We start from the raw sequence: 27,389 nt of genomic DNA on the forward strand, positions 1-27,389 counted from the left end.
GGCCAATCAAATAGAACCTTTTGGTGTGAGTTCAATATGGGAGGGGATTCAGTCATCTATAGATGGACATAGAGAGGAAGAGGATATTCTCTGCAGGAGAAATGACTTCCATAGAACTACTCACATGGTAAGAGCTACATGAAGCAGCCATCCTTCAGAAAGTGGAAAAACCAGACCTAGGGACCTTCCAGTAACAGCATATTCCACCAGCAGGAATCTTGCCCAAGGGGTCCTATCAGGCTGGAGCCGGATGGGATGTAGGGAACAGGAGGCCAAGGTGGAGCTGCATCTTGTTGACAAAGAACTGCAGAGCTAGTGAGCCTCCTCCAGAGAGGAAGGTGGTCAGGGAAATCAGTCCAGTGAAGATCCTTACAAAATACACCAGTTGGTGGCACACGCCTTTAACCCCAGAACTCAGAGGGAGAGGCAGGAAGATATCAGAGTTCAAAGCCAGCCTGATCTACAGAGTGAGTTCCAGGACAGCCAAGGCTACACAAAGAAATTCTGTTTCAAAAAAAAAAAAACCCAGGACACACCAAGATTTTTTTTTTTTTTTTTTTTTTTTTTTCCAAATGAACAAGACGAAACCCCTGTGTGTCAGAATGCTGACTTCAATGATACAACCAAAGAGGCACCAGAAAAGGCTTCCTACTAACAAGTCAACATTTAGTTCTGGAGGGACAGAGGAATGTGTGGTTGGGACACACTGGGGCTCCCTTGACACCGCTGATGTGTGTTTGCTTTAGAAAACCTTCCTAAGTCCTGTCCTTCTTTTGTGTGGATTTCTGGTATTTTGTGTGGATTTTGTGATTAATTCTACAATAAAAAAGATTAAAATGTTAAAAAAAAAAAAATCTCTAAACATCAGAGAGAACTGCAGGATTTTGGACAGACGAGCTGAGACCCAGACTCCAAGAATTCTGTTCCAGAGAACCATTTGAGTATAAAGTAAATGGTTTTCATTTACAGGTTCAATTAAAACTTGACATAACATTTCAAAATATGTTTGGAGGCTTGTAACATATGATGTGCTCCAAGATATCTCAAGGACAACTGTAATTTAAAATGACGTTGTTTGAGTTGGTGCCATAGCTCACTTGGCAAACTACTAGTCTAGCACCTACAGGCACTGGTTTCTAGCCCTAGCACTCTATAGAAGCAGGAGGATCAAGAGTTCAAAGCCACCCACAGCTGCATTAGGAGTTCAAAGCTAGCTTGGGATATATGCGTCTTGGGTGGGAGTAGGCAGGGGTCTTTGCTGAAAGTACAAAAGGAAGTTAAGTGTTTGGTGCTCGATGCCCGAAATCCACCAGGGAACTAAATGTGCAGTGGACAGCTCAACACAGCTCTCAATGCATCTTTCTAGAACTCAAAACACCACAATGTACAGCGTGAAATGCTGGCTAGAGCACCTACTGACCGTAAGAGGTCACAGAAAATGAGTGTTCCTAGCAGCTATTCTGAGGAGCAAATCCCCTAGAGCAGGCCAAACACAACACAGTGGGAGGGAGGCGGCTGAGCAAGGGTGTGGCCCTAGGTCATCTGGACAAGCTGCAGGAGGTTATTAACCTTCCTCGGCTGGATGGGAGGATGAACAAAGGTTCCTTTTTCATGGATCTATTCTGATGGTGAAATTGAGTGACAGTATAAAGCACTTTGCACACAGTGCCAGGCCTGTCATAAGCACTGGATAAATGTTTGCCATGATTATTGAGTTAACGAACACTTGTGGAAATGTAATGAATTTTTCTAGACTGAAATGCAGGATGACTTCTCCATAGTAAGAAATGCCATTTCTTAAAACAAAACAAAACAAAACACCTAAACATAAATTTTGCTAGCAGTTCATACTCACACGGGATTTTTAATATCTTTAAATCATTAGATATGTTTTTAAAAATACCTCCCCCCCAGTAACCACCATCAGTAGAGTTTTAATTCCAATAAGAATTATGGTCAAGACCAACCTTAATTCGGCTGCCTTCTAGACAGGTGGGGCAAGTTGGGAACTAATCAAGATGCTGTTTGCCTGGCGAAGTGTCTGGCCTTCCTGCTTCTTCCTACTGACACATTGGAGAGCACAGTGTGACTCCACCTTCACTGCTTCCTTTGAAGGTGTGACTGGTTCTAGCCAACAAGGCCATGGAAGCTTTGGGAATTATGGACCTTCCAAAGAAGATTAAGACTCTCTAAGAGAATATTCGTCATTGCCACCTCTATCATGCCCTGTACCCACACATGACACTTCCCCATTTCCTGCTTCTGGATGAGACTGGAGGGCCATGCCCACCGCTAAAGATGCCACTGTCTGCCCATGCTATCATTCATTGGCCTAACTACCCATTTGCATATTTGCGAAAGGTAGCACACATGCGAGAGTGGGAAGAGAAAGAAGTCAGACAAACAACACTGTTTAAGCCACTGACAACAACCTGGATGCACTCAACCACAGATTACCGTCATAAAAATAACTTAATTTCCATACTGTTAAAACCGCCATAACGGGGCCCGCCCCCTTACCTATATACTTAAAGTTTCCTGATCGATATGAACTGACTGAATTGTTTCTTCCTGCCATCACTGAACATAAAGCCAAAGGAGACGGCATTGAAACACGAGGTCTTTGAAGCAATGGTCTGAGTCGAACAGTTCTGCCTCACAGATTAATGTCATAAAGGGAGATGGTGAACGCAGACGAATGAACAAGAAGGCTTCTTAGGAGATTCTTCTCATATTTTGATATTTGGCTCCTCAGTCATCAGAATTGTGAGAAAGTTATTTTCTTTATAAATTACCCAATGTTAGGCATTTTTGTCATCACACACACACACACACACACACTCCCCAAAATCTGTATGCCGAACTGTTGTCTCTCAGAGCATGACTATATCTAAAGACAGACCTGTTACAGAACTCAGTCAGCTGAAGCAAGGCTTTATTCAGATTGACCCTTTCCCAATATGACTGGTGTCCTTATAAAGAGGAAATGGTACACAGAGGCACCAGGCAGACACACAGACATGATCCATGGCTAGAAGATCTCAACTACAGGAAATACTGAAGAAAATTCTTCATGGGCCTGAAGAGATGGCTCAGTTGGTAAAGAGCTTGCCAGGCAAGCATGAGGACCTGAGTTTATTCACATCTCCGGAACCTATACAGAAAAAGAAAATACTAGAGGTACCCTCAGCACTGGGAGGCTGAGACAGGTCTGAATCACCATATTTCAGATTCCCTGAGAGGCCCTAATTATATAAACAATTTCTAAAGCAAGACCAGAACATCTGACATCAACCTCTGGCCTCTACACACACACACAGACACACACACACACACACACACACTCACACATATGCATATAAATGCACACACACACCTACAGAAACTTAAAAGAAAAAAAAAATCAAATCTGAAGAACAAAAACATACCAGATGTACAGTTGGGTCAACAGTAAGAATGACAGGATTCAAATACATCAAGTGAGTAGGTAAACTCAAAATCAAAACAAAAACAGAAACCCAGTTTCTTTCTGGGGCCAGTACGATGGTTCATCAGGTAAGGGCATTTGTCACCAAGCCTGACAACCAAAGTTTGATCCCCCGAAACCCACATGGTGGATGAAAGACCAAGTCCCCTAAGTTGTTCTCTGACTGCCACATGTGTTATGACACGAGAGCACGTGTATGAACACGCAATAAATGGGAAAGGAAAAAAACTTTCTCTTCTTTTAGTTTCTATAAACCTAGATTATTGTGGGCAGAAGTGTATCCCTCTAAGTTTTTAAAAACCAAGATCCAAACTCCCAAGATGACCATATATGGATACAGTCCTTTAGTAAAGAGATAACTAGGGGTAAATGAAGTCATAAGGGGGAAGCCCTAATCTAACATGATTGGTGCCTAATAAGAGGGACAGACACCAGAGACATTCACAGCAGGACACAGAGGGAAGGTGGCCATCTGCTAGGCATGGAAAGAGACCCCAGGAGAAGCCAAGCCTCTGATATCTTGATCTTAGACTAATTCTCCAGCATTCTGACAGCCTTAGAAAACAGGTCCACACCTACCATGACTGTACACCTACTAATGGAAGCCATAAAAGGGAAAAGAATTTTAAGGTTTATTACAGGGATGGTTTTAGTGAGAATGTGCTTGTATTGTGCATCAGGCAGAAGGTGGTTAATTCTCTGCTCCTGCCATCTGTCTCCAAAGCCAATGCCCATCCTTCCATCTGTTCATCCTCCAATGGCAAGGCTGGGAGGCCTAGTCTACTGGATCTGAGCCAGCAAACCGAGAGGACAGAGGCTGGACTCAAAATTCACCAGTCTTCACACTTGTTAGTACCTAATCAAATATTTAAAGTTAGACGGCAAAAGCAGTGGACCAACTAAAATTAGTGCTAGCAGCAGGAGCAGGCCTTCATTAGTTATACTTTCCATGATCCCCCTGTTAGAATGAAAAGTTAAAAAGGAACCAGAATTCAGCACAAGGAAAGGAGTTCCCAGGTACTAACACAACCCAAAATTCAGGGAAGGGAAGAGAAAAGCAGAAGTCACAGCAAGATGGCTTCGAAAAAAAAAAAAAAAAAAAAAAAAAGATCTCTATCCAGTTGCCTACCATTACACAATCAAAGAGGAAATGTGAGAAGAAGACAGGTTATTCCTGGAGGTTCCAGGACCTCGGGGCAGTACAACAGGCCTAGGCTAAGGAAAATGGGTCACTTGGCAGTGTAGAGTCTCAGGCTGCTTGAAAGCAGGGTGTCATCCCAGATCAGCAATCTACAAAGCACCGTCAGTGTCCTCAAGCCAGCCACACAGCAAACTCGCACCATCAGCACCACATATGACTGACGCCCAATTCTGACAGTACTAATTCAGGTACTGAATTCTGAGCAGATTTTCCCATGTGACCTTCTATGGATGACAAACTCTTTGTGGGGTGCCACGATGAGTCTTTACTGTTAACATTTTCCAGTCCAGTGAGGACCTACTTGAACAACTACTTTGTGGTTTCTTACGATGGCTTTTTTGCATCCGCTGTAGATAATTCATTTCCATGTTCTTTCACCTCTAAAGCCATTCCATATAGAGAAAACAACAATGCCAGGCTAAGGAGAGGGTTTGCTGGGTAAAGCACTTGCTGTATAAGCACGAAGACCTGAGTCTGTGGCCCCGGCTTGGGAGTATGCATCTGTAATCCCAGCAAACATCTGTAATCCCAGTTCTGAAGCTGAGGAAGTGGGGGGGGGGGGCAGATGGATGGATGTCCTGGTGGTTGTGGAGATGGCAGCAGATCCCCCAACCTCACCAGACAGGCAGTCTAAACTGTGAGCTTCAGATTCAAGGAGACAACCTGTCTCCAAACTGAAGAAAGTGGGGAAAGGGTCTGGACATCAACCTCTGACCTTTACACGGACATGCACACAGGTCCATGCCACCAACCCACATTCCCATACAGGAATACATACACATGTACGGAATATATAAAACACACACAAATGCACATATAGCAACATAAATATATATATATGCTCATATAGTAATTATATACATATATATATATATACATGTATACATATATAGCAAAATATACACACATGCTTATACAGCTATATATACATACACACATACATATACAGTCATATATATACACACATGCACACAAATCACTATAAATATCTGCTGTCCAAAACTAAAGTTTTCTCAAACAGGACATGAAAACCTCTCTCACAGGCTGGAGGTTCTATCTGTGCTGTCCATTAGCTCCCGGAGAATGAGGGGTAGGGTAGAGCAAAGGGTAGAAACGCAGATTCCCAGGTCTACCCTGGTAACAGAACCCAAGAACATTCACCTTTAACACCAAGTTTTCAAAGTGAGTGGCATGTCGTCAGGCCAGAAGATAGAGCCTCCGACATACAGTAGACACATTCTTCTTTTCGGCTTCCTAGAAAATCCAGAATCTACCGGCCTGGGTAGAGACTTCCTGTTGGGAATGTATATAGTACACCAGGAAGTGTATATTACCAGGAAGAGACTCTTTGCTGCCTCCTCCAGGAGTTCTCTCCTGATACAGAGTTTCCTGAATGGTGAGTAACAGCAGCATCTTCGGGTCCTATCAGATGTTTCGGGTCATAAAAGCAAAGGAGCAGAGAGGCTAAGCATGTGTAAACAAAGGTCATCTCTAGAAGCTGAGGAAGTCTGGGCTCAGTCGACCAGGTACACCCTGTGAGTCACTGGGGGCCTGTCTACACTAAGGTGATGACAGGGTTATTTAATCAAACACTAGCCATTTCCCAGAAAAACCACCTCATCATTTTAGAGAGAGCGGAGAAAATAAATTGGTTTCCTGATCACTTCATGGTGGAGTCAGGCACTGGGCTTATTTCTCGAAGGTCTGAGTCATCTAAGTATGTCTTGAACTTCGAAGTCTATTGCCAACATTGTGCCTGCACTTTTCCCCATAAGGCCATGGCATTTCGTGGTGTGTGTGTGTGTGTGTGTGTGTGTGTGTGTGTGTGTGTGTATGCTTGACTCTGATCTCAGTTGGCTGGACAGCCCAAGACAAGAAAGCATCAGTGTAGCAAGGTTGCCATGGTTCCACACCATAACCTTGCATCTGCCATTGTTGTTGAAGGCCATGTTGTAAGAATTTTTTAAAGCCGGTTGCAGCGGTGCACACCTTTAGTCCCAGCCCTCAGGAGTAAAAGGCATGCAGATCTACAGGGTACCCCCCCCAAAAAAATTAAATATGTCTTTAAAATTATGTGCATGTACATGTGAGTACAGGAGGCAGAGGTCAGAGGAGTCAGATCTCCTTCGTGTTTGAGTTACAGGCGGCTGTGAGCTACCCAGAGTGGATACTGGGAACCGAACTCTGGCCCTCTGCATGAACAGTAAGTGCTCTTACCCTTTCAGTGGTCTCTCGAGACCTCCAAATCTCATGCTTAAAAATAATCAAATCAACTGAACATGGTGGCACACATTCTTAATCCTAACTCAGAATGCAGAGCCAGGAGAATACATGAGTTCAAGGACAGTCTGGTCTACACAGTGAGCTCCAGGACAGCCAGGACCAGGTAGGGACCCCGTCTCAATACATACATGCATACATACTACATACTACATACATACATACATGCATGCATACATACATACATACATACATACATACATACGGATTTGGGGGTTCAAGGACAGTCTGGTCTACATAGTGAGCTCCAGGACAGCCAGGACCAGGTAGGGACCCCGTCTAAATAAATAAATAATAAAAAGGATTTGGGAGTGGGGAGGACTTTACTAAATGACGCAGCCTGTAGGAATAAGCACCAGATGTGGCTGTCTAGGCTGTCGTCTGCTCTCTGGCTCCTTTCAAATATCCAGTCACATACTGTGTGCCTTGCCCAATGCTGTGTTCCCAGAAGCGCACGGACTTCCCCGCCCTTTGCTTCATGGAGTCCCGGAGCCCATACTTAGGCTGAGTTCCTTGCAATGCCCTGGGCAGCTGTCTGTGTTGGCTGCTCTGCCTTCAATATCTGTTTGGAACATGGGAGGGGTGAAAGGCCAACTCACTATTCATAGCTTAATTATGACAGGTCTTAAAAGCATTGTCAAGTATAGGGAGGCCTAATGGGCACCAGAGCTCCTTGTGCTGAGACACAAACGAAGCAGCCCTGTGCTGGCTCATACAGCAGAGGCATTGCCCTCATAGAATCACATGATCCCGCAGCAGGGGCTCATTGAAACCATGCTGTATTCACTCTGCTCTCTGAGCTCCTCTGGTTTTGTTAGAGAATAATAATCCACGCCATAAGCACACTCAAAACAACTCACCCCGTCCCTTTCTACACTACCATAGTCCAGTCAATTGGACTACTATAGTCCAATTTGGCTATCTGCAGTAAGTCTACCACTAACAGAGTGCCTGAAAATATTTTGGTTTAGTCCATCCAGTATATCATAGGACACAAACACTGTCACTGGCTTTGAGGAAGCAGGCTCAGAGAGCTGATGTCAATTGTTCAAAGTAACATCGCCTGTGGTGGCTGAGACATGAGCCGCTGACTCCAGCAGAGTTATCTTAACCAAGCTCCTGACTGAACAGGCCATCGTTACTCTCATCACCCATGAAACAAACCTGGGGAAATCGGAACTTAATACTCTTCTGTTATCGAAGAGAGCCTAAGATTTGTTTATACACTGGTTTGAGGTCCTCCTGTATTCTGATCCCTCTTCCCCTTGTATTTTCCTTTTGGTAGATGGAGATTAGGCCATCCTTAGTCACCTTGATAGAAACCACAGTGTTTGTTTCTACAGCCCCTGTTCTTATTGAAAAGGGAGATGCTTTGAAGCCAACCATGGTGGCCTGCAGCAGTTTCGCAGCTGCCTGTGAACCTCAAGCAGCTTTCTTCCTGTACTATGAATCCTTGCTTCTGCAGAAAAAGCAACTGTCCCATGAAATGACAGAATAGGTACTACCTGATAACTACCTGATGACTGCTGAGAGGGATACTTTCAAACACTGTTCTCAAGTAATGTCCCCACTTGACACAAATGTTCAAGGAAAGAAAATATTTGCTGGGCAGTGGTGGCGCACGACTTTAATCCCAGCACTTGGGAGGCAGAGGCAGGCGGATTTCTGAGTTCAAGTCCAGCCTGGTCTACAGAGTGAGTTCCAGGACAGCCAGAGCTACACAGAGAAACCCTGTCTCGAAAAACCAAAAAAAAAAAAAAAAAAAAGAAAATATTATAGCATCAGATGTATTGCTGTTCTGTCCTTGCTTATTTAAAACAGACATCAGGCAAAATGTGCCAGATATAGTTCTTATCTTAGTTAGGGTTTTACTGCTGTTAACAGACACAATGACCAACACAAGTCTTATAAAGGACATTTAATTGGGTTGGCGTACAGGTTCAGAGGTTCAGTCCATTATCATCAAGGTAGGAACATGGCAGCATCCAGGCAGACATGGTACAGGCATAGCTGAAAGTTCTACATCTCATCTGAAGGCTGCTAGTGGAAGACTGACTTCCAGGCAGCTAGGATGAGGGTCTTAAACCCACACCCACAGTGACACAATTACTCCAACAAGGCCACACCTCCTAACAGTGTCACTTCCTGGGCCAAGCAGATTCAAACCATCACGTTTCCTAATCGTAATCAGAGAAATAAAACTATTTTGAAAATGTTTTTACTATCCTAGGTAAGTACCTTTCCTGTGTGAAACACAGAAAGCTTTAGTTCAGTTAGCTTTTCAATCCATTCACCCTCAAGGATGCCCTCTTCCAGGGTCCTTCTCTGTGTGAGTTACCAGGCCATCAGATAAACAAGACTTGGCTCTGAACTACCAGGCATACAATCAGAACTCAATTAATGCTATATGAAAGAATGACACTCAAGTCCTACATGCTAGACTGAGAAACCAGATACCTCCAAATCTGAGTGCCCCTAAACGTTGTGGTCTAAGACCACTGAGAAGTGGTTTCTAAGGTGCCTCTTAATTGACCTTTTAGAATCATCCACCCTCTATTTTTAACTCATCTCTGTATCTTCAGGCCAAAATAAAGAATAGAAACCAACTGACCTCCACTGGGAATTATTTTTCATTTACATCTTGTGGCAAGGTATTCCTTTTCTCTCCCTTCTCCCTCCATGAAATAATCATTTCCAACTGTTGGACAGTGACGTCAAAAGAAGAAAGTCTAGAAATGGCACTCCACCAAAAGTGGATATGGGATATCAGGAAATGAATTTAACTCTCAGCTACAGGGAAGTACTAAGAGTTGTTAAGTAGTTAAGACAACCTTTGGGATGTTAGTGAAGCTTTTTCTGTATGCTTTCGGTATTAAATGCAGGATGTGGGCACTGTAAGGGACAGAGCCACAAAGTGATAAAAACTACTCTGACCAGGCACCACTTGCATCTCCCCTGTTCGTTTCTATATCAGACATAGATCTCTAAAACATGAGTCTGTTCTGTGCAGGTCCTCACTGCCAAAGTCAGTGCCCTTAGAACTGGTATTGAGTTAACACTCTCCATGCTTCTGCATGCCTCCTGGCCTTTCTTCCTGTCCTGGAGAACACAGGAGGCTTGTCTTTATCATTGCTATCTCTCCCCTAACTCCTGGACATTATCTTGCATCTGGTCCTTTCAACACCTACCATGCAAAACTGAGAAGGAGCGGAATGGGCCATTCTGCTAAGTGGAGAGCAAAGGTCAAATCTGAATGTGAATGAAATCCCCCAGAAACAGCTGAGTTGTTTCCAAGTGCAGCTAACCCCAGCACAGTGGGTGAACTGTGCTGTGCCTGACATGATGGCCCACGGCAACCCAGGGATTTACTACTGGAAGTGTCCCTTAGAAATCTGCCCCTCCCCCACCTGGACATTTCCTAGTGAGCACGGCTTGGATGGAATCACTTCTCTCCACATACCCTTTCCTCTGATTTCAACAGAACAAAAAATGCAGAAGAGCTGACCTCCTAAAACGCTCTGAGCCTGATAGCTGCCATCCTAGTTAGGGCCTCAGCATAGTCTGCCCTCATACACACTCAAAACCTAGGCAGAGACTGTAGCTAACAATACGAGCACAACTGGAAAGTGTGCAGGTTAGAGTTGGTCTGGCTGACACACGATAGAGTCACCTAAGAAGATGGAACCTCAGCTGAGGACTTGCGTCCATTAGATCAGCCAATAGGCAAGTCTGTGTGGTATTTCCTTGATTCAGGATTGCTGTGGAGGGCCCAGAGTAGTACCACCCCTGAGCAGACGGTCCTGGATTACATAAGAAACCAAGCTGAGCAAATCATGGAGACCAATCTAGACATCTGTAAAAGTAATTCGTGTGTGTGTGTGGTGGGGGAGAGTCTCTGCCTCTCTTTGCTCCCAAATAACTACAAGGTGTTTCTACACCGGCTCTAGCCATTTTGGTCCTGATTAAATGACACAGAGACCTGATATTTTTATTAACAAGCTGCAAGCACTAAGCTCACCAGATACTCGTGGATTCTAACCCTGCTATGCTAGTTTGGGTACTTCCCCACCACGAGGTCCTATAATCTGAGTCTTGCCCTGGCTCACTCTGTTCCATGTGTGTCCTCACCATGGCTGCTCTCTCATGGAACCCTCATGACAACGTCTCCTGGTCCATCTCCTTCTCACCGAATCTCCTCCCCTGACCCTGTCCTTGGGACCCATTGACTGGGATCAGAAGTCCTTCGCTATTCTCCTCTGCCCAGCCCTTTATTAATCAGTGACAGGTGGTAGAAAATAATTTTCACATAACATTGAGACCATACACAACATGCATTGAGACCAACAACATAACATGCTTGACCATGCCGACATCTGGACTTCGACGGGAAGTCTGGCATGGAAATCGGCATCTGAATACAGACAGCACGAAGCCATCCCCCAACAGCAAGCATTGCCTCTCCAAGCTTACTCTGCTCCGGTATCTCCCTTGATTTCCCTCAATGGTGGATTACCTAGAAACTCCTCTTTCCCTCCTCCCTCTGGTTGCTTTTGGTCATGGTGTCACAGCAAACTAGTACAGAAAGAGACAACAAGAATGAGATTTCCAACTCACACGACCCCTTTTCTCAGTAAACGCAAATTCATGAGAATAAAAGCTGTGAAGACAGTGTCTATATTTTTGGTAAAATATTCGAGGATTTATTAATGAGTCTTAAACCAGGAAATCTAGACCCATGTAAGAGCTTATAAAATCTACAACCAGAACATTTATCATCTAAATAAACTCTTCCCATTTTACAGGGAGATGGAAGCTAATCTACTTCTCTAAACTTTATTTAGTCAGTTCATAGGCAAAAACTCCAGCAGTGGTGGGTAGTGGAGGATGATAATCTACAATGCAGGGACAGAGCATCCCAAAGACCAAAGAAAAGATAATTATATTACTACCCAGAATATTAGCAATAAGTTGTTGACTTAACTCCCTATGACAGATTTAATTAGAAGGTGGCAATAAATGTTTCCAGGTGTTTACTTAAGTGTGATAATTATTTCTTTTCTTAAACAGAAATGGAGTCATATGTTTACACTACAAAGTATAATGTTCTCATAGTTAAAACAGCGTGAAAACACCTTTGTGTTATACAGGATTCAATGCATGATAAAAATATCCGCTGTGATAAGCAGCACTTAAAGTGATTAATCAGCTCTTAACTTGCAGTCACCAAAGCACCACGGCTTCTTAAAAGCCATGCTGTTAAGAGTTCTTTTCTCCGGCTACAAAGTCTTGTTAGCCGTCCACCTCGGTAAATAATTTGTATTCAAAGTGTCTTTCCCTACCAGCATCTAAGGGGATTTTCAACAAAGATGTGGAAGAAGTTTCGTGGGAATTCTACTTCCACAGTAAACACACAGCAAGAATAAACTGAGTAGTAGGAGAACCAGAAAATATAACTAGACAGGAACTCAGGAACTCAAGCACAATAAGGCTGTTAGGATGCAGCGAACTGGTCAAGGTATCGTTTTGTGTAGAAATATGCCCTTTGCAGCGAGCGTGCTGATTTCCTCCTCCTCAATAAAACTAACTTACATTAGGATGAAACTTTCAGACTTAAGCAACCCAAGGACGTTGCTATTTCAGCACTGGGCAATAAACTACAGTTGCTAGAACTGTGTGTTAGGAAATCAATCGGTTTAGAAACATGGTGTTGTTGAGTCAATGAACATCTTTTAGGTGGCCAAGTCGTTTGATCAGACTGGTCTTGAAACCGCCTATCAGCAGTCCTGGGTCACCAGGCCCTGGGAAACTCATCAGGTGTTCTCCCAGCAGGTGCTGGAAGCTCGGCGCCACCGGTAAGCACACGGGACAAACAGAAACGCACACAACTTTCTTCGCGGAATGATTTTAAAGCAAAACTCTGCTCGCTGACGGTTTACAAGGCAGGATTGGATAACAATCTCAGACCAGCATCTCAGTCTGCAATCTGGGACATCCTGAGCAACACAGGCAACCCTTGCTTCAGCGTGTGAGGTTGGTTACCGAGAAGACAGTACACTTAGCCAGAGCGGAGTTCAGAGAAGAAAGGAAAGGATGGGGAGAGGGGGCTCAACCCTGGAGCTGGAGGAGGTCTCTCCCAGGCGGTAGATTGCCAGCAACGGAACTGGGATCCAGAATGTGGCGCGGACACCTTAAAACGCCGGGACTTTCCGAGCTGCGCGCTCCCACACACTCACGCCCACTTCCACTCCCCACTGGCACCCACTCTCACGGCTGAAACTTTTGGCGAACTGCAAGCGCGCCCCCGGAGCACTTTGAAAGTTCCCGAATAGCGCCTGGTTTTATCATTACTATTTTTTTTTTTTTTGACCCCTCCACAACCCCTAAGCTCCACTCCTGGGAGCGAGGCACTTACTCGGAAGAAGGGCGCGGCGGCGCCGGGACCAGTGAAGAGCGGGGCGGTCCCGCAATGCTGTTCCTCGGAGCTGGACCACTCGCGGCTCTCGGACCCCTAAAACTCCAGGCGGGCCCCAGCGCGGGAGAAGTGGAGCTCGCGCCTGGGGCGGGGCCAGGAGGAGGCAGGGGCGGAGCCTTGTGCCAGGGCAGAGCTGAGAGGTGGACTAGGGGAGGGGCCGGACGGCTGGACGAAGCAGAGAGGAGGTCGGGGGCGTGGCGTGATGGGAAAGGGGCGTGGCCGGGGCCGAGACTCAGCCGTAGGAGCAGTGGGGAGGGGCTGAGCTGCCGGGCGGGAGAAAAAGCAAAGGCCACCTATTAGGGCGGGGTCTGGAGGCAGAGACTAGGCAGTGTGGCCTGGGAGCTGGAAGGAGAGCGGATGGATCAGTACCTCCAAGGGCCCCTGAACACAGCGGTCGGTGCAGGACAGTGAAACTCAGGGCAGGCAATATGGAAGGTCACCAGGCAGCGAGGCACAAACTTTGGGAGCTGGCGGCCAAGATCTGCTTGAGAGATCTCTCAGTTTCTTTGCATAAGTGAAATTATCTTTGTAGTTGATGTGGTCAAATAGGGCCACGCTCTTTTGCACCATGACTGACACTTAACCCATGTATGTGACAGAAGTCTGCGGAAGTTTCTGGATCTTGTTTCCTTTACATCTTTCTCCCTGTCTCACTCCTTGGGTTAAGATTACCCAAAGACATTCTAAGCACTGGGCTTCCATTGTCGAGAGATCGTGGAATTCCATTCATCTCTGGGTTAAAGTCTCTCATTGGCTTCCTCGTGGGAAGCCTGTGGTCTTGGGCACACACTCAAACTCACACCACTTTAGCGTGACTGACTGCCTTTACCTGAGGAACCGGGAAACTCCAGAGGAAACACCGGATGAAGCCTATTCTGGGGTTTCCTTCTGTTAAAGAGCCAGTCCTGGGTGGCAAAGACCACTCCACTTGTGAGTAAAAGGAACCCACCAACACCGTAAACATCCACTCATGAGACTAGCTCTGTAAAGGGGGTCGGGGATACTATTAACAAATTTATATGCACGCGACCATTCTAATCTTCTCAACAGTCTACAATGTAGCTCTTAACAGCTACCAGAATTTAGTTAAAAGAAAGGGAGATATATGAGGCTGCCCCAAGAAAGTGACATGCTCAGGAAATGTATGATTGACAGGGACAAAGGAAAGTAAAGACTGGGTTGGTGAAATAGATAAAATCACAACGGTGTGGATTTAAAGCAAAACACAGGACCATACACAACATACAGAGGTGTTTAAAAGAGGATCACTGTCCACAGCTGTAATTAGGCATCAGAGGTATCAGGATAATTTTCTGAAAGGGGTGCTCTGAGCTGGGTTTGGGTAAGAAGTGGGAACTTCACAATCCTTTTCAAGGGAGGTACAGTGGTTTTGTGTAGCAGTTTTCTCCAAGATAAAAACATTGTATCTAACCGGGCAGTGGTCACGCCTCTAATCCCAGCACTTGGGAGGCAGAGGCAGGTGGATTTCTGAGTTCGAGGACAGCCTGGTCTACAGAGTGAGTTCCAGGACAGCCAGGACTACACAGAGAAACACTGTCTTGAAACAACAAGATAAACAAACAAACAAAACATTGTATCTAACCTCGGGCTTTTGGAGGGCTGCAGACTTTTAATGACTGTTTCTATTTCCATAAGAGTTAGCCTATGTGCAACTTTGTCTATGCAGGTGCCCCAACAATTGGAGTGGGGGCTGTCCCTGACTCTGTAGTCTGCCTGTGGATCCTGTTCCCCTAACTGGGCTGCCTTGTCTGGCCTCAATGGGAAAGGATGTGTCCAGTCCCACAGTGACCTAATGTGCCACCTTGAGTTGGTACCCCTTGGGGGGGGGCTCCCCCTTCTCAGAAGAAAAGAGAAGGGGAGAAGGGGGAACTGGGGGATTGTGAGGGAGTGTGCTTAGATCTGTAAAGTAAATAAATAAGGCAAAAATATTTTTCATCCTGCAGGACTGTTTTCCTTAAGCAGGAAAATAGGTAAACGGCTCAAAATAGCTTCAGGAAGTTCCCTAAACTAACCAGATTCACTAGGCCCCTCCTTGCCAGAGTAAACAATAAAAGCTGGCCGTCTCCTTCAGACAGAGGGAAGCTGAGCTGCAAAGATGACCCTGGAAGAAGCGGAAACCACCTGAGCTGCCTAGAAGTTTAGACCAAAGTCACTTGGAAAGGACACTGCTAGCCTGTTGAACTCCCTGCAGGCTGTGCACTGTGTTCCAGGTTCTCAGCTTTTGTGAGCCGAGAACCGGAGAGGAGTTTTGTGATGCAGCTGACTTTGAGTCATTTCTGCTCCTTTAAGTAGTAACCTCTTACCCATATTCCTATAAGTAACTACACTAAAACTCATTGGTTCACTAAATTGGATTGTGTTGGTACTTGTCCTTTGGTTTGTCATGGGATCCCTGTCAGGGGTGAGTAGACATGTATGTTTCATAGTCCAAAGAAATGTTTTGTCACACAGTGGCAAGCATTTTCTCACGTTACAAAGGATTGGAGACTGAGCATAGTGGTGCATGCCTTTCGTCTCAACATTCAGAAGGCAGAAGCAGTGGATCTCCGTAAGTTTGAGGGCAGCTTGGTCTACAGAGTGAGCTCCAGGACAGCCAAGGCTATGTGGTGTGGTCATATCCCCTCCTCCTCACAAAATATGATTACTACTACTACCACTACTACTACTAATAATAATAGTACACAAAGGATTAGAAGAGAGATTATACTGATGGTTGGACTAGTGCCAAAATAGTGACCAGAAAACTAAAATCTTTCATCCTCCAGGACCCTGAGGTAGAGGAAGGCAGAGGAAGGATTCTAAGCACGGGAGACTTGTCAAATGTTCTATTGATAGAAAAGGCTTCCCCATATGGAAACAACATAGAGGACCCCAGAGCCAGGTAACATGTTCAGTAAACTGACAAAACATGGCAGGCAAGATGCTGTGGCAGACAAAACAATGTCTCACAGGGCGATGTCTAGCCTCTGACTCAGGAATCTATGAATGCTAACACTACAGTGTGGAAGGAATTCTGCCCTCATGATTAAAGCTAAGAACAATGAAATGGGGGCATTACTTTGGATTATTAGCTGAGCCTAATTATATGGGTCCTCTAAGGTGGAAGTACATTGGGGCAGAGAGTCGAGATGTGAGAAGACTTTCAGCTTGGGCCATGAGCCAAAGACCATGGAGTGGCCTCTAGAAGCTGAAATGGGTCTCAGCTGTCAGTTCAAAAAGGGTATGGGACATCAGCCTTGCATCCCTGGGATGTAAGATGCCATTACCCAAAATTAAGCAAGGAAATGTTTCTTTCTTTAGGACCTCCAGAAAGAGTCAGCCCTCCGGACTCCATAATTTGATACTGGCGAGACTCCGGTGAGGTATGGAACTATAAATAAAGCCTTGTGTCAAATGCCTAACTTTGGGGTAATTTATCATGGCAGCGATTGGAAACCAGTACAGATAACTGAAGGCTGGAGAGGATGGAAAGGGTAAAGTTGAACTCACAACTTACAAACGGTCTAGAGATGGACAGGGTACTGGGTTGTTTGACAAGGCTTCTGAGTGCAGTAGCCATTATGGGTAGTGTTTCTCATTGGAGTTAAGGGAAAAAGGAGGACGATGCATTCTAAATACTCGGGAGTCCGCACTTGTATAGCTAAATTAGAGAGAAAAGCGTTCTTATACTTGAGCCTCCTCTCTGCCAGATAACTAGAAACTATCTCAATGCCTACCTATATTGACTATTTTCTTATCAATGTCACCAAATACTGCAAAACAATTTGCAGGGATAAAAGATACATTTGGGTTTATATAATGTAGTGTATGGTGGTGAGGAAGCAGGGCGAAGCGGCTCTGTCTACAGGCCAGGAGCATGAAGAGCATGCAGTGATTTTCTCATGGAACGGACCAGGGAGCAGATATGCAGGCAGAAACCAGAGGCATGAATAACCTTCTCTTCTTCAGGCACCCCGACCACCACCACCACAACAGACCTATATAGCAAATAGCAAGGACCATGGGAATGGGACTGCTACCATTTCCTCTCAAAGGGAAGAGAAAGTATCACACACTTCAATAAAACCTTGATATTTCGACCACCACTCACTTCTGCCCCAGCCATAATTTCAGATATACTTAAGAATATAGGAGGTTTAAAAGTGTGACTCTTCTGTGCTGAAGCTGTTCACAAGTGATTCGTGCTCCTGCAGATAACACCAATATCACCATTCATTCTCCAAAGCTGGACTTGGTGGAGTCTTTCTTTAGTCTCTTTTCTCTGACTTGCTTCAGTGTGAATAACCATTCCTTTTATATCTCCCAAAGAAAGTCATCTGATTCTCATGAGGCATTGTCTTGCCTACATTCTTTATTCCTTAGCCCCATTATTACTATTGGTCCACCTGAAAAATCTTTCTAAGCATCCATTGTAGAGGAATTTTAATCCAGCAACATGGCTACTCTGGCAAGGGATCATGTGTAAAGACCTTTTATGTCTATATGATCTGAGCAGAATGCAGACATTTCCTGGATTACAGTATGATCTGTAATATAGACACACACTTAGAATATACCTTTAATCTCAAACAGTGAAAGTAAGAATAGTTCATAGTAGGAAGCAGCCATGTTGGAAAGTTACATCTAATTGAGAGGCAGACCAAGTGATGAATCAGAGAAAGATTTGACAGAATGAGTCAGAGACAGGATATGCCCAACTCTCATGAAAACAAGATGGGAAAGAGGCTACTTAGGAGCATCACCCTCCCCCATCCCTGACACACACACACACACACACACACACGTTAAATTCAGTTGAGTCAGTTCAGTGAGTTCAGTTTATGCAGTTCTGTGCAGGTCGGAGAAGTCAGTTTTACCGAAAGAGTTTTACAGACAGGTAAAGACAAAAATCTTTTAGATCCTTCTCATTCTCTCAGAGAATGAAAAGGAGCTAGAAGATTAGAACAGATTGCCAGAGTTAGTTTGAGGCCAAGCAGAGCAATCCAGTCAATAAGACAAGAGAAGCCAGTTTGAATCAGTTATCTTGGAGAGGAATTTGAGCCAGAACTGCTGAATTGAACTAGTGATTGATGTTGGAAGAGCCAGCCCATTGTGGATGATGCTACCCCTGGGCTGGTGAGCCTGGGTTCTATAAGAAAAATCAGGCCAAAAACAAGTCATGGGCAGCATGACAGGAATAAGGTCTCAGGCTCCAGATTTCTGTTTGAGTACCTGTCCTGACTTCTATCAGTGCTGAATAATGATACTGAAGTATAAGCCAATAAATCCTTCCCCTCCAGCTTGCTTTATAGTCATGGTGTTTCATTACAGCAATAGAAACCCTAAGACAATAGGTAAGTGGACGTTACTCCTTTACAGCTTTAATATTGTTTGTTTGCTTTGTATTCCTGACATCTTGATTACAAAAACAGAGAAGTTCTTTTCTGGATATATCTATTTTAGATTTCATATGCTTTCTTGTGCTTGAGTATCTATTTCTTTCTCTAGATTTGGAGAATTTTCTGTCATAATTTCTTTAAATTGATTCTCTATACATTTACATTTGATCTCAGCTTCTTCCTCTGTCTTATGGATTCTAAGGTTTGGTCTTTTGGTCATAGAGTTCTTGGATGTGTTTCCATGTCAGTATCTGAATACTGTTTCCCATCTACCCTGTACCCATGTGCTGCTGGTTTTCTTTCTTCTGCTTTGTTGGTGTCACTTCCTACAGTTTTTTAAAAAAAGATTTTATTTTAGATTCAATATTTAATGTACAAGAATGTTTTGCCTGCATGCATGTATACATGGTGTCCACAGAGGGCAGGAGAGAAAATTGATCCCCATGAAACTAGAATTATGAATGGTTTTAGGTTTCATTGTGGGTGCTAGAATCAAACCTAGGTCCTTTATAAGAGCAGTAAGTACTCTAAGATGCTGAGCCATCTCTCTAGCCCCAGAATTTATTTTTATTTTCAAATAAGTGTGATGGCTATTCTTGGTTATCAACTTGTCTACAACTGGAGTTAAAACCCAGTGACTGGATACATGTGAGTAGGTTTTTTCTCAATTAATCACTTGCAGTTGGAAGACCGAACTTTCTTCTGGATTTTTTGGGTGGGAAGACCCACCTTTAATCTGTGCTACACCTTCTGGTGGCAGTCTATGTAAAAGACATGGAAGAAGGAAGGGCTTGTTCCTTGCCTCTTTGCCCTTGCTTTTGCTGGCAAGTTTATTCCTTTACTGGATTGAGCCTACTTCAAGATTCTGGCATATACTGAAGACCAGCTGAGACATCCAGTCTTGAATGCTGAACAACCACTGGATTCTTAGGCCTTCCATTGACAGACAGACATTGTTTGGGCTAGCTGGATCACAGCCTGCAAGTCACTGTAATAAATAAATAAATCCTGTATCAACAAATACATAAATTTCAATCTATCAGTTCTATTTTTTTTAGAGACCCCTAATCCTATACATGTATATGTGTTTGAGTGTATTTTGAGTACAATGCCCACACAGGACAGAAGATATTGGGTCTTTTGGATTTGGATTTATAGGAGGTTGTCAGCTGTCTGACATGGGTACCCAGAACCCGACTCTTGATTTTCTGCAGGGGTAGTATTCACTCCTCACGCCTATCTGCTGAACCACCTCTCCATCCCCTCCACTGTTACTTGACTCATTTGAGTTTTTCACTTTCAGTGTATTTTTTCCATGTCCCTCCTGTTTTTCATCCATTTTCCCCTTCTCATTTCTTCTCTAGAGCCTGCAGCTGATTAATTTGCTTGTTTGTATCCTCTTTCAGATCATGGTTACTTTTGTTCAGATCTTTTGACATGTTCACCTGTCATTTTACCCATGCCCATGTCTTCAAGTTCAACACTTGTGGAATTATATTGGAGGAGTTGTATTGCTGTGCCTTTCCATTTTCCTGTGTTTCTGTTACAATTTTTGCATTTGTTGGTTTGTGTTGTCTCCCCTAGATTTTTGGGGGGTAAGGGTGGAGATTTTCTGAGAAGCTTTTTCCAGTACCAGGCAAGGATGAAACAAACTTTTGGGGAGCAATATTCTGTATTTGTCTTTCTTGGCTCTCACAGATATAGCGTGTAGCCCTCTATCTTATTTGGAAGTTCAGAAATAAGCCTTCGCATTACTGAGGAATTAGAATACCACAAAAGTATCTAATCACTCTGAAAGTGGTTCTTAGTGTGGCAGAAGAATTGTGCAATGTTTACCCCTTATACATGGCTCCCATAATACCTCACTCCTAGGGATCCCCAGTTTCCTCAGCTGATGGCCCAGTGCCCCCTTGTGGAAGAATATGATTTAAAAGCAATTATTCAATACTGTGGCTTACTAATCCACAGTATAAACAAGATTGGTCTACAGTGAGATTCTTAAGTTCAATCTCCTAAAGCCCACATTTAAAGAAGCTGTGTCGAATGGCATGATGGATAATAATCCTAGCGTTAGAAATGTACAGAAAGGTTCCTTAGGCAGAAAGAGTGTATGGAGCAGAGGGGCTGGAGGACACCACCAAGGCCCTCTAAATCAACATATAAACTTATAGACTGAAGCAGCATGCAAAGAACTTGCGCCGGTCTATACCAAATGGGGTGCTAGATTTGAAAGGAGAAGCAGACAGATGCCCCCTCCAACCCAGAGTCTACTTCCACCTGATAACCACTTGCAAATGAACTTTTCCTTTCCTCCAAGGGAGCCTCACTAAGGAAGCTGCAGTAGATGGACCAGATGGATGAACCCAAGGGCATCTTTGGAGCTTCACTGTCCCATAATGTCAGAGATTTCCCTTCTTAAAGTTTTTTTAAAGATTATTTTTTATATATAATATATACAATTACATACTTTTTTTTACCCTAAAGATCCTTTGCACATACATTACAGTTTTCAGTTTAGTGTTTTTATGGGATTCCTGAATGTGTGAACCAGTGAGCTTGTTTGGCTTTTTATTGTTTTGGTTTGATTTGGTGTAGTTCTGCTTGATTTTGGAGGCAGAATTTTACACTATAGCCGGTTTGTCATTGAACTCATGGCAGTCTTCTTCTGCTTTCCTCACCTGAGATTATAGGTGTGAGCTACTTAGTATGCCTGGTAGAACATGTAATCTGTAGATATATGCTGTCATAATAAACTGGCATGAACATGATTTGATGCCCTGGAAAGCCAAGTTTCCATTGGCTTGCTCTATTGTAGCCTAATGTAAGGCTCACATCTCTTGAGAATGCCTTTAGTACCAGTTTTCATCAGATTGGTATAGTCAAGGTTAAAGACAATGCACTCAAATGTTTCTGGCAAAACTACTCTGTGTTGATTAAAATAGAATACCCAGAGCTTTAAGTGAATAACCTCTATCAACCAAACACCTACCCCTAAGTTCTCCCAAATTCTACCCACTGAATTCATATTTCCCTCACTAAAAAAACAAAAGCCAAACAAAAATGAAGAAAACAAAACAAGACAAAAAGCACCAAATCATAACAAAAAACATGGAGTCTATTTTGAGCATGTGGCCTGGCCTGGTTTGTGGTTGATAGACCCAGTGTCACTCGGTTGGGTGACACTAATTTTCTCTCTCAGCTGATACTAATTGCAAATAGATTTTTGGTTAGGGGATAACTAATACTAAAGGCCTTTGAAGAGTCCATTAGAAATTATTGTAGAAGTTTTCTAAAATATATACATAGACATAAGCCACTATATAATTAAAGAAACAGTGCCTGACCTAGACAGCATGCTACCAAGTAAAGCCTCCAGTGCCAGGAATAGGTTATATCTTGTTAGTTCTGGAAGGTACCATACACCAGAGGAGAAAAGCAACCATCAGTCTCAGCTGGCTCTGAACCTGTGACCCACAAGAGCAGCTGCCTACAGAAACACTGCTACAATGCGGTTGTATGGAAGGATAACTGCTGGAGGAAGGACGAAATTCACATTTCCAATTCCTTTGAATCCTTCTCACACAGAGTAGTATCAAAGATGTTTTTGGCGTGTGTTAGTGAAAGGAAAGCTGGTAGAAGCCCTTAAAGTGGAAACACAAAAATTCCTTAAAGAATTACAAGAAAACACAACCAAACAGGTAAAGGAATTGAACAAGACTATCCAGGACATAAAAATGGAAGTAGAAACAATAAAGAAATCACAAAGGGACCGGGCGGTGGTGGCACAAGCCTTTAATCCCAGCACTTGGGAGGCATAGACAGGTAGATATTGACACAACTGTCAAAGAAAACACAAAATGCAAAAAAGTTCTTAACACAAAACATCCAGGAAATCCAGGACACAATAAGAAGACCACACCTAAAAATAATAGGTATAGATGAGAGTGAAGATTCCCAACTTTAAGGGCCAATACATATCTTCAACAAAATTATAGAATAAAACTTCCCTAATCTAAAGAACGAGATGCCGATAAACATACAAGAAGCCTATAGAATGCCAAATAGACTAGACCAGAAAATAAATACCTCCTGTCACATAATAATCAAAACACCAAGTGCACAAAACAAAGAAAGAATATTAAATGCAGTAAGGGAAAAAGGCCAAATAACATAAAGGCAGACCTATCAGAATTACACCAGACTCCTCACAAGATACTATAAAAGCTAGAAGATGCTGGACAGATGTCATACAGACCCTAAGAGAACACAAATGCCAGCCCAGGCTACTATACATAGTAAAACTCTCAATTACCATAGATGGAGAAACCAAAATATTCCACGACAAAACCAAACTTACACAATATCTTTCTACAAACCCAGCATTACAAAGGATAATAGCAGGAAAGCTCCAATACAAGGAAGGAAATTATATCCTAGAAAGAGCAAGAAAGTAATCCTCTTCCAACAAATCCAAAAGATGATAGCCACACAAAGATAATTAACACCTCTAATAACAAAAATAACAGGAAGCAACAATCACTGTTCCTTAACATCTCTTAACATCAATGGATTCAATCCCCCAATTAAAAGACATAGGCTAATGGACTGGATACATAAATAGGACCCAGCATTTTGCTGCATACAGGAAACCCACCTCAGTGCAAAGACAGACTCTACCTTAGAGTAAAAGGCTGGAAAACAATTTTTCAAGCAAAAGGTCCTAAGAAACAAGCTGGAGTAGCCATTCTAAAATCTCCAGTCCGAGAACACAAAGGGAGGGACTCATGGCTCCACCTGTATAGGTAGTTGAGGGTGGCCTTGCCAGGCATCAGTGGAAGTGGACAGCCTTGGTACCTGAAAGTTTGGATTCCCTAGTGTTGGGGAATTACAAGAGCAGGGAGGCAGGAATGAGAGGATGGTGGGAGCACACCCTCATAGTAATTGGAGGAGGGGGATGGGGTAAGGGGTTAGGCATCAATGGAAGTGGAGGGCCTTGGTGCCTGAAAGTTTGGATTCCCTAGTGTTGGGGAATTTGAGAGCAGAAAGAGAAAAATGGGAGGATAGTGGGAGCACACCCTCATAGAAACTCCCACAATTATATGAATTAGACATGACAGAGGCAGGCCACCAGAAGACTAGATTCCAGAATTCAAACAAAAACTTATCTTGATACTAAAATTTGTTTTGAGAATTGTATATTGCAGAATACATAGCCTTGGTGTATCTACTCATCAGGCAAGCTGAGCAGACCTGCTCGAACCTCTGATGTCCTGGAATTCCAGCCGGATGCAGTGAAGACACTGTGTCAGAGGCTTATCAATTTACTCCCCCCACCCCCCCGCCCCTCTTCTAATATCTCAACACCCATAATCAGCTTGAAGAAGTTAATGAAGAGTTAGCACCCCTATTCCCTGGGCTTGGGGACTGAGGTGGTTAATATTGGCTGTCTTTCTATTGGCTGTTTTGTTGGAACAGGGAGGATTAGCTAGGATTTATTGCATAGCCATAACCTACTGGTAGAAATACGTATAATTGTTATTAAGACAAAGTTATACTTTCTTATGGTACAAAATTTACTTTGATTTCAAATTTAAGGTTTTAATTGGTACGAGCTTTTTACTGATATAAAAGTGAGATGAATACTGTTACTCTCATGGGCATTGTGCCTATATAGCACATTTAGGAATACAAGGCTTAGACCCAGTCCTTGTTTAACTTTTTTAACTGATTTGAGATGGTTAGACTGTGAGTTAAAGGCCTATAGCAAATTCATGGCTTTGAGTTTATTGTTAGGGTGTTTTCTATATTATATTTAGAAATAGCTGAGAGGAGTTAACAGACAACAGTACAGATTACCTTACATGGATGGTTGGTTTTCAAAACATCAGAAATCCACAGAAACGTTACAAACATTTCTGTATTAATGTTCAATTTGATTAGAGACCTGTCTGCTCCTGACAGCTTCCTATCTTGCATTCTAAGAAGAAACTGAGCATCTTTGGAGTTATTCCAATTGTGGTGAGACAACCACTAGGCAAGAATTGCCTCTTTCCAGCTACAGACATAATTACTATTCAGAAAAGGACACACTTGCAGAATAGTCGACTGATTATATCTGCCAAGACAGAGTAATCAGCCCTTAATAATTCTGCATCACTAAGGTCTGTCAGATGATTCTGGGCCAGAAGGCTGAAGATTTGATGCTCCAACGTTCGGTAGTATAGGGACTGTCCGGGTGTTCAGCGGTTTCTATAAATTGACTAAGTTTTAGAAGCTATGCTTTGTGCTTCCCACAATTTCAGTTAACTCAGTCATTCTGGATTTTTGATGGGGTTGAAAACTTATAGTCTCATAGCCAATCCTTGCTATTTACTTTGCGAGAAAAGATTTGAGAGGATAGTTTTCAGCTGACATTCATTCTAAAGCCAAGAAAAAAAGCCAGGTTCAGAACTAAGTCTTTTAGTTAGGAGCAATGACAGAGGTTCTGCTTAGTCAACAAAATGATGGACTGGGTATTAGGTCTATCTTGCACATTACTGACATCAATTGGTATAGTTATGCTCTAACTGTATTTTGAGAGAAAAGTTTTATTTTAACAGGAAGGGTGATATGTAGGAGGAGCTAAGGTGGGAGGAGTATGGAGAAGAAGAGGAGGAGTAAGGAGAGGAGGAGAAAGAGAGGAGCTAGGTGATGAGAGAGAGAAAGGGGGAGGGACAGACATGGAGGCGGATGTTCACATGTCTCCCCCAGTCAAAGATAGTTGATATATCTAGGTTGGGTATTGGGTTATACTTCTGATTGATATTGAGCACTACCAAACTTATAAAACCTTTGGTTAACATTAAAAAAATTGTATAAAATCAAAAAGGAGAAGGAAGGTTTCTATCATGGGATAGGGGTTTTCTAGGGAGGGGAAATGGGGAAAGGGGATGGTATCTGAAATGTAAATAAACTATCCAATAAAAAATAAATTAAAATAACACTTTAGATTAAGAGAATGTTATATCTGCTTTGATCTTCTAACCAGAGCACCAAAACTTGTCCTGTATCAGCAATAAAGCTGTTTGGCAAGTTGCTTCTCTTTGGCTTAGTTCTTTTCTCTACCCCCATAAAAAGACAAAACCAAAATGTGTGTATGTGTGTGTGTGCATCTGTGTATGCACAGGTCAGAAGACAACTTGAGGAAATTGGTTCATTTTTATTTGTGGATTCTGGATATCAAATTCAGGTAGGTTATCAGTTTTGGGTATTTAATTCTTCTTTTCACATACGTTCTTGCTTTTGATTTCAAGGTTGGGCCCAAAGACTCTTTCTTTCACTTTAGTGCCACTGTACGGTTGTGAACTGGTTTAAGTTCAATATTGCATCTCAGTGGATAGGAAGGTCTAATGAGAGGAAGAAAAACTGGGGAACAAACAGTCAGGGAGTAGTCAAATACATTTATGTGACTAAGTTTGCAGTGTTCTATATGTATAGGTTAGGATATCCCACAACAACAATAATGCGATCAAAATGATATAATGATAATTACAGTTTGAAGCATAGTAAGAATTACTATAATGTGACAACTATGAAGTAACTATGCACAATTTGAAAATGGTGTTGATAGTCATGCCTAACCACAGGTGAGACAAACCTTAAATTTGTAAAACATCCAAAATTATGTTCAAAGCACAATACAATGGTATGTCTATTCATAATTTTTTCTTGTGAGATTACACTAACTACTACTAAGGCCATTTTATATTTTATTAACTTTTAAGGTCCTTTGTCTGTTATTTAGTTTGGCATTTCTCTATAAACCACATACAGAGACACACCTCTCCACAAATATTTCGTGTAGTTTACTTGGTTTTAACTGCTGTGGTCCTTTCTCATAAGACATTCAAATTTCTAGTTTAGTAACATATATCTGCCTAGGTTTCTAGCCTGTTAATAATACCATTTCCACTTTCAAGGTGTACAAACCATTTCCTGAAACATCCAATTATTTGTTTTAGTTAATGAGATTCATTTGAACATTTTTGCTGTCTTAAAAGAGAAACCAACCTCATTTTTAACCAAAGAATATAGGTAAGGATTAAATGCTTAATTAGTTTATACCCAACCCCTTTAAAGTTCTGGTAAGCACAACAGCAAATGTTCTATCTTATCTAAAAGCAAACAGTGGGACCAAAGGGAAAAAAGTAATCAGTGTTTCATAATGGTAAGAGAAATCCTGTATTTTAGAACATGAGACCCGCCATGTTATAAATCTCTAACAGAGCCACTCTACGAAAACAGAGCATTAAGCATATTTTGATGTGACCATTTCATTTGTGTGAATAATGAAAATTTAAGTGTAATGTGTATTATCTTATATACACATTTCAATTATTCAATCATTACCCATTAAGTTAAAAAAATTGCAGAAAAGAACAAGAAAGTATTTGAAGAAATTAAATTATCTCTTCAATTATCAGATATAGAAATTCTGAATTTAAAAGTGACATACTTAAAATCAACTAAACTGGCAGAAGTATTTCTTAAAACAAAAGCATGGGAAAAAAA

The 27,389-nt window shown here is 42.7% G+C and overlaps 1 protein-coding gene across 1 annotated transcript in view; it reads right to left on the bottom strand.

Moving 5' to 3' along the window:
* Positions 1 to 13,538, bottom strand: part of Tnfaip8 (TNF alpha induced protein 8) — a 109,958-nt gene extending 96,420 nt beyond the window's left edge. Inside the window, exon 1 of the mRNA XM_076912659.1 lies at positions 13,381 to 13,538. Within this exon, the coding sequence (XP_076768774.1) occupies position 13,381 (1 nt within the window). The 5' untranslated portion in view covers positions 13,382 to 13,538. The remainder of the gene's footprint in view (positions 1 to 13,380) is intronic.
* Between the last annotated feature and the right edge of the window lie 13,851 nt (positions 13,539 to 27,389).

Source organism: Arvicanthis niloticus, chromosome 14 (assembly GCF_011762505.2).
Source record: "Arvicanthis niloticus isolate mArvNil1 chromosome 14, mArvNil1.pat.X, whole genome shotgun sequence".
NCBI lineage: Eukaryota > Metazoa > Chordata > Mammalia > Rodentia > Muridae > Arvicanthis > Arvicanthis niloticus.